General features: G+C 42.7%; 1 protein-coding gene across 1 annotated transcript in view; it reads right to left on the bottom strand.

Moving 5' to 3' along the window:
- Window positions 1–1,908: 1,908 nt before the first annotated feature.
- Window positions 1,909–8,560, bottom strand: part of VOPP1 (VOPP1 WW domain binding protein) — a 193,740-nt gene continuing 187,088 nt past the window's right edge. The window contains 2 exon segments of the mRNA XM_020981280.2: window positions 1,909–2,188; window positions 2,190–2,335. Of these exon segments, the coding sequence (XP_020836939.1) occupies window positions 2,153–2,188; window positions 2,190–2,335 (182 nt within the window). The 3' untranslated portion in view covers window positions 1,909–2,152.

Here is an 8,560-nt window from a genome sequence, read left to right as displayed (position 1 = left end):
TGGATCAGGGCAACATCTGAGTTGAATTCTTTTAACTAACCCTAGAGAAAGACATTTTGTTTGAGGGCCTCATCTCCTTGGACTGCACTTGGAGATCAGGGCCTAGGAAAGTAAATGTTTGTTACCCAGAGAGTCACATTTTTGAAGCATATCCTGAGATTGAATTAAATCACATGTGGACTGCCTCAGGCTTCATGCTGACTTAACTACCGGGGAAAAGAAAATCCTTAGAGATTTTTGTGCTTTTCAGAAATCCACCTGTAATCTCAGGATTCTTATCTCTTTCCCAGCTAGAGCTCCCCTATTTGAGAGCCCCGGAGAGTAGGCTTGAGACCCCTAGGGAGCCCCTGACCTCTGAGTTAATAAGTACTGTCACCAAGACTCTTAGTTATATCTCTAAGACTCTAATGGCTGACTGACTGTCCACACTTGGGCACCAGCAGTGGTGTTTCTGTGAAGGGGTGGTCACAGGCTCCCAGGAGAAGTAACATAAGAAATCTAGAAATGTTTGGCCCTCAGTTGAGGGTTCACTCAGGATTAGCAAAGGCAAGATGGGGAAGGGAGTTTTCTCAGGAAATGTCCCAACCTTGTGGAATTTGATTATTTGCTTTCAAAAGACATATAAAACACAATGGGACCCACTTCTTCACAAAGGTGGGAGACTATGAGTGTGGAATACTGCATATAAAAACAGACTTTTTTCAATTTGTTGGTTAGTTTTCCTTCTATTCTTTGTTATAAAGGGTAGCTCTTGTGGGGAGAGGGGACTTATTGGGAAATGTAGGTGATGTAAAAACAAATGGTATCAATAAAAATTATTTTAAAAAACCATTAGGGTGTCATTTCTACATTTCAGAGAATACCTTTTACTAAATGCCTCTGAACCCAGGAGTGATCATTCAGTGGCTGTTGATCAGTTTCTACCCAGAGACCTTTCAGAGAACATCACTGCTTTCAAGAAGGAAACAGGGGAGCTTTGGGCATAAGGAGGGGTGGGATGGCTGACAGGAGACATAGGAAATCAACATGAGATTAGTCCAGAGATGTCTCTCTCTCCTTCAGCTCCACAGTTCTTCCTGAAGGACTACGAGGTCATCATTGTCATCATCCCATGGGAATGGCCTTTCCAATATGCCCTAGGTGAAGGAAAGCTGTTTTCCCCAAGGACACTGGTGTTAAAAACACATTACCGTGCCTATCTATGGCTGAGCGCCAGAGACAGTTTTTCTAGGAATTCCCAAATCCCTTAGTGATTTCTGGAGAACCTCAGGCTATCAGTGGGTTGTTCATTTTGTCCCAATCTTTACCCTACATGAAGTATGACTCTTTAGTCTACTTTCAGGTCCAGAATGAAATGTTTGGGGTGTTAATGTAGTTGGTGAAGTGATGTAGAGGCTTCTTAAGATGGATATCCTCCTCTCCCCTCTTCCCACTCATAAGAAAGAAGCGTGAACACCTTGGACATCAATGCAACAAAGGGAGAATCACTAACAGGAGAGGCGCTGCCAACAGGTGATCCCAATGCATCTCGTCTCTCCACCAGTGGATAGGTCAGAGGTTGGGCTGAGCAGGACCTGAGTGTTCCTGAGGCAGGGACCTTTCTGTCCAGCAGAACAAAGCTTGTCATGGAAATGCTAGGCCCCATCTTTTTAGCTGTTTCCTCTCTGCCCTTAAAACCAGGAAAGAAAGATCTGTTCCCTCCCAGGACCTGCTTGGACTAGCTTTCCCTATAGATCTGTGTTTCCTCCTCCCAGATCTGCAGAAGACCACTGAGTGGTGCTGCCAAGTGTCTTGTGGCTCTGACAGACCCCCAAACAACTACTGTACTCAGCCCTGGTGCCTCAACAGCCTGGGAAACAAACAGAAACAATAAATAAACAGAAAACATGAACACACACACACACAATGTGACTTTAAAAGAGAGGTCTCCATAAAACCCTCGGAAGGGGCATTGTGCTTGCTTTGAAGACATCAAAGGAAAATGGACCCACAAGCAGCCCATAGGTCATTCCTCATGACTAACATTGATGGGGACAGGGAGGGTAGAAGGACAAGTATCTCAGAAATGCCGAGGCCCCCTCCCTCAGCTCCCTGTGACTATCGCATGGTGCCTTCTTCCTACAGCGTCAAATCACCTGACTTTCCATCACCACTACTTGGAGGACTTCACCACCTGTTCATAGGGGGGGAGGTGGCGTATTGCAGTAGGAGGGTGGGGGCGGATAAACTGGGGTGCCCTGGGGTGAGTTGGGCTGGACATGGAAAGCCATCGCCATTGGGTTCATCACAGCTCCTCCAGGGTCAGTGTAATACGGCATGCCTGGTTGCTGAGCTCCTGAAAGAAAATGGGGGGGGGAAGATATAAGCATTGTACAAATGAAAAGATTGCTGGATTTGCAGGCTCAGGACATGGGTTAAAACCCTCTCTCTGGTATTTGCTAGCTGTGTAATCTGGTGTAACTCCCCAGGGCCACAATCCCTCATCTGTGAAATGAGGTGGTGGTGGGGTGGTCGAGATGACTTCTGAGGTCCCCTCTAGATCTAACCCTGTGATCTTAGCTGGGCATCTAGCACAAGAGTAAAGCCTTCCCCAAAAGGATAAAAGACAGAGCTGGAAGGGTCATTAATGAGGTAACAGGGAGAACTTGTGCAAAGCCACACTGTTAGTGAATGGCACAGCCAGGACCAGAATTCAGGTCTCTAGGTTCTTAGTAAAGTGCGTTTTCTACCATGCCACCCCTGTTTACTGCACATGACTCCTTTCAGTGGTCCTCTATATTCCAGCCAAACTGACATTGAAACTCTTACCTGTGTCCTTTTGAGCAGACTTTATCACATGACTGGGATGCATTCCTTCTTCCCTTCCATCTGTTAGCATCCCTGGTTTCCTTTAAGACTCAGCTCACGTGACACCTCTCATTTCTCTTTTCTGATCACCTCAGTAACTGATGCCCCACACCCCAACATGTACTAATTGATATATTAGTACATAGCTTGCATTTACAGGAGCTCCTTATTATCAAAATATTCATTATCCAAGTCATCCCCCGCTTCTGACTTTGTATTTTGTCTTGATCTGGATCTATGAAGGGAACTCCCTCTCCCAGTGCAGATCAAAACCTGGTTGGCCTGAGGGTACTGAAGGTTAAGTGACTATCTCAGGGTCCAGAGTCAATTCAGGTGAACTTGAACCCTAATCTTCGTGGCTCAGAGGTCAGGGTTCTCCCACTATGTCAAACTATCTCCCTACAAGTCTTGGGAAGCAAAACATAAAAAATATTGCTAATGAATTAATCACTTAGAAAATTAGTCCCCATTCAAGCATTCTTCCCCCTAAACAAAAATGTCTATCCCAGCCAATTCACCGTCCCCCCCATTACTCTCTTACTTTCTAATTGGCTGATTTTACTTAGGCATTTCAAAAGAGAACAATTTACATATCAAAGAATTAAGAAAAACCCTTGGGAAAATTGATGAAACCCTGGAATATATTTTTTCCAAAAATAGCCATCTTTATAAGTCATAAGTAAGGATGTTGTAATGTGCTGTCATGCAATTTTGCCAGAAAAATTATGCCAAAACCCCCCTAATTAACACTTGGTTCATTCTAAGGATTAAAGCATGGTTTCAATTATAACATTAATTTTGCTAAATATAAGATGAATTAAATTCATTTTCATAATTTTTCATTTCATATTTCAAGATAAATTCCCAATTAACTCTTTTTTTTTAAATGCCACTTACTATGAAAGGTTGGTCCTCATTTTGAGAGGATTCACTTAAATTGGCCTTTTTCTGGTTCCAATTCTTTATTTCTTTGGATAACTGGGAACTCCTCCCATCTGTATTTGTATACATTGTTCCCCTAACAGAAGTTCCTTGAGGGCAGAGATCATTTCATTTAAGACTTTGCAAAGGGTCTGGCCCATGATCAACACTTAAGTGATGCCCGTTGATTTAAACTGAAAATTGAAGACGCCTATGGTCCGCTCTCCCTCCCACACTGTATCCCTGTAATTGCTTCATGAGAGCTCTTCTCTTCAAGTACAAGTGGAATGATTATAAATTGAGGGGACTCATTCTCACTTATCACTCAACATTCTTAGGCTGGATAGATTTACAAACCCATCACAATCCCATAATTAGCTAACTTGCCCAGGGAAGGAGGTAACAAGTCATCCAGATTGGCCTCAGTTTACAGGGAAAGATGCTATTCAATGAACATCTTTGGCAAGCCTGGGAAGAGCAGTACCCATGAGTAAGGGACTGCTTAATTAGCTTCCCCTCCCTTACTAGAGATCCCCTTTTTCTCCAGAACGAGGAAATGAGATGGGGATGGATTTGGGAGATGGTGTTTCCCCCTGCACAGATATTTCCTGGGCCAGAGGAAGGAAACTGAAACACCCCATCATTTCACTTTCACCTACATACTCTGGGGGCCAGAGAACTGAGAGTAGGAGAGGAGGAAATGGTTGTCTTTCCTTCCTTCCTCAAGGGACAAGATGATATGGTGGAAAGTTCTCCAGGCGTGAACTCAGGAGAAACCTGGGCTCTTATCCCACCTTCACCCCTACGTAGCAAAGCAACCTTGGGCAAACTAGGGAATTTTTTTGGATCTCAGTTTCTGTAGAATGAAGGGATTTTACCAGATGGTCTCTAAGGCTTCTTTTCAGTTCTAAAATTTTATCATTCTGAAATGTCAAAGGACCATAGACTTAAAGGCCAAGCTACTCCAACCTTCTCATTTCTGTTGTTGTTGTTGTCATTTCAATCATGTTCAACCCCATTTGGGCACAGCAGAAAAATGATTGGATTTGGAATTAGAGGAGCTAGGTTTAAATATCACACCTCTGCAATTTAGTATTCTTGAAGTTAGGCATGTTACTTAAACCCTCTGGACCTCATTTCCTCATCTGCCAAATGTGGGAGGCTAGACTAGATGGTCTCCTCCTCTAAATCTAGGAATCTGGGAACACAGTTGGAACGTAATCAATGATTGTTCAGTGAATCATTGAATTAACAAACACACGGACACGGCATACATTTCCTGGGGGTAACCATAACCAAACTGAGGCAAACAGGGAGCTCAAACTCGTGCACAAGCTGTGCCTAATTGAAGCCCCAGAGATCTTTACAATCTAGGCTTTCATGGAGGCAGGCGCCTGTATGTACACTGTGTGTTCTCATTTCTGACATGTTTTCTGCAATGTCTGACAGCACAGTAATAATGCCTTAGGTGTAAAGAATGCTGGCTTTCAAGGAGTGCCAAGCATTGGTTTTTTGGCGGGTCCCCTCATTTATTCTAACACCGTCCCTGTGGGCCAAATGATCTTCCAAAGCACAGACATTTCGACAACGTGTCAGAATGCTCTAGGCCTGACATTTTCCTAGCTCTACATCACCTTCAGCAGATTGATGAATATCCTGCTATGGGTGAGGATTTATACCATGAGTCTTAAGAAATTCAGGAAACATAAGGATGTTGAGAAACAGTTGATAGGGCACTGGCACCAAAGCAGTGACCCACATGGAAAGGTACCCACAGGAAGCCATTCAGAGCAAGGCATCATTCAGGGAATTTGGCAGAATTGCTTTGCAGGTTGGTCTCTGGTACACACTTTTTGGGAAAAGAGACTATCTGCTCAGTCCTGTAGAGATTGATGGTAGATACCCCCTTCCCTGTACAGTTGAACACATGTACCCTACTTTATAATACAACACAGTGAGTCTCTGTTTTAAGGATATGTGAATTACACAGTCCTTTACCAAATGGTCCTCCATCCATCTCCTCCAATGTCCCCACACTTCCTAGACTTGAAGGTCCCTGTCACCATCACATCAAAGCCCATCCCTTCCCAACTGTATTTCCTGCTTGAGACTACTCTTTTCCCTCTTCCCTCCTTCTTCTTCACCACATCTGTTGCCACAGTAAATTCAGACCTTGTGAAAACCAGACTGTGACCCAAAACATGGATGGCAACCTGCCAGAGACCTAGACTGACTATAGCTCTGTGCTGAAGAACTGGGACAGCTATCACCGGCCCCTGTGGAAGACTGAACTCCCTGTTACCAGAGCCCCTGGGGTCACCATTGATCCAGAGACCCCCTTCCCCATATCTAAGTTGAGTATGCACTTAATATGGGCACCTGACTGAACTTATGTTACTACAGAATAATACACTGGATACTGATGCAGAGTACAGACACCATGAAAGAGGACTGCAGCAGATGTGAAGGTTTTAGAGCCTTCTCTAAAATTTCATGACACTGGGGACTATTTTATTTAAATGCTGAGTCTCATTCACAGTATTAAGCACTTTCCCCCCCCCCGCCCCTCTTTTGACCAGACCTGTGATTTTATTAGGGCAGAGAGTTCCAGGTGGAGGAAATCCCTGTACCAATGCAAGCTGGCACCTACTCGGTAACTTAGTCTTAGAGAAACGGCTGGCATATTTACTGAGAGGGCAGTTAATCAACTTATGCAGGGCCACATTGCCAGCATGTGTTGGAGGGTGGGACTTAGAGTCAAGACTTCTTGACTCCAAAGCCTGTTCCTAAATCTCCTCTACACCAAGCTGCCTCCCTCTAGGCATGTAATAAGTATTTGTTCAATTTAAGTGAATCAAATTACTACAGAATTCTCAATTAGCCTTTGATAATAGTTGGAAGATGGATGGAATTAGAATTTAAGTGTTGACAATATGAAGTTGAATCAAAGCCTTATTATCATGACAATCTATACCCTGCTACCAAAATGCTACTTTTCATTTCTCCAATTCTCAAGTTTAAGATGTAAAGCATCTAAGGCAGCCAGATTCAGTAATGATCCCTCAGGGTTACAGCTATCGGCACATTATCTGCCTTAACCTCTCTCGGCCTCATCTGTAAAATAGAGATCAATAATACCCGACAAATCTGACAAAAGGGTTGTGAGAATCCCATCAGATAACATCTGTAAAGGGCTTTGGAAATCTTCAAGTGCTGTAGAAATGCCAGCTATCATTATTATTATGTTAACATTACCATTATTATTTTAGCTGACACTGTTGATTTACCTTCAGGTTGTTTTTGTTTGTTTGTTTTTTGTTTTATGTCAATTTTAATATTTTCTCATAAATAAAAAAAAACCATCGTAATGTTTTTCTGCTCTCAGAATCAGTGAGCTATTCCTTCTTCCTTGAAACTCCTGCCTTGATTTCCTCCCCTCTCCCTCACCTCCCCTGACATTTTAACTCAAAAAGTCTAGGGTTGAAGGACTGATAGAAGAACTTCTGGACTCTACCCTCTCCCACCTTGGCAATTTTCATTAATTTTTGAAAGTCTCTCCTCTAATTTAGTAGTAGTAAAGTCAACGTGTTGCAAAGCTAACTGGAATCTAGGCATGCTATGATATCCCTTTCAACTTCCCTTAAATTCTTGGAAAATGCCATCTGAGGGAATGACCGCAGGAAGATTATGGCTAAGTTCCTAGCTACAGATGGAGATGACATACAGAGTGCTTTTAAATTTCATACTTGCTTTTCAAGTTTCAGGTTTGGAACATAAACGACATTTATTTATTTCAGGGAAAGAAGGACAGATCAGCAGCTGTGACCTTGGTTCGATGGTTTGTCTCCGCAGGGTTGGAAGTGCATTAGAAAGAAAAACTACCAGACCTCTAGCCCAGGGAAGTAGGAGGGAGATGAAAATAAATTGAGAGGGAAAAAAAAAAGCCGATTGGTAGGTTATAAAAGAGTAGGTAACAACTTTTCTTTCCCTAACTCCCCCATCAGTGATTGTTCCTTTCATACGTTCTCTGATCAGGACAAAATATTTTACTAAGAGAAGCTTCTTCTGGAAGTTTCTTCTTGCTCTTTCCAATAAAGAGGGGGAATGTAGTAGGACTAAGAATTATGTGAGGATGACATTTTTCTTGTTTATTTTTTCCCCTCAAAATACTGGAGGAGATTGAGGCAATGTATTATGGGGTAAAAACCACTGGATGAAGAGACAGTAGACCTAAGGCCTGCTGCTAGCTTCTAACTAAATGGGTGATCTTAGGCAAATCACTTCTGTCACTGAGACTCAGTTTCTTCATCTATAAAATGGAAATCAGTTGTCAATAAACATTTATTAAGGACCTACCATGAGTCAGATACAAAAAGACAGTCCCTGCCCTCAAGGAGCTTACAATTGAATGGAGAAGACAACATGCAAAAAAAAAAGTTTTGAAAACACTGGCCTAAATGAAAACTAAGTCCCCTTCTTTAACATTGTTTACATCTAGTGTTATATTAGTTCAGCTACGTTATGGGTTACATTGACTTTTGTGGGCTAACTTCCATTTATTATCTGAGAACTCAAAATTCATTTTCCCTGAAGAAGAATCCATCAACATACGGATGAAGTCCTTAAGCCGGGGAACTGTCTGTACCTAGTGCTCACTGTATCACACTTTTAAACTCTCTCTGGATTGTTAATTTAACTCTAGTCAATTCAACAAACACTTAGGTGGCACCTGCCACGTGCAAGGAACAGCAGCTAAGTCAGAGAGGGGGACGTTGAGATAAGATCAGGAAGG

Source organism: Phascolarctos cinereus, unplaced genomic scaffold (assembly GCF_003287225.1).
Source record: "Phascolarctos cinereus isolate Bilbo 61053 unplaced genomic scaffold, phaCin_HiC Scaffold_4;HRSCAF=312, whole genome shotgun sequence".
Lineage (NCBI taxonomy): Eukaryota > Metazoa > Chordata > Mammalia > Diprotodontia > Phascolarctidae > Phascolarctos > Phascolarctos cinereus.
Note: the sequence above shows the minus strand (reverse complement) of the source record. Positions and strands in the feature narration are given on the sequence as shown.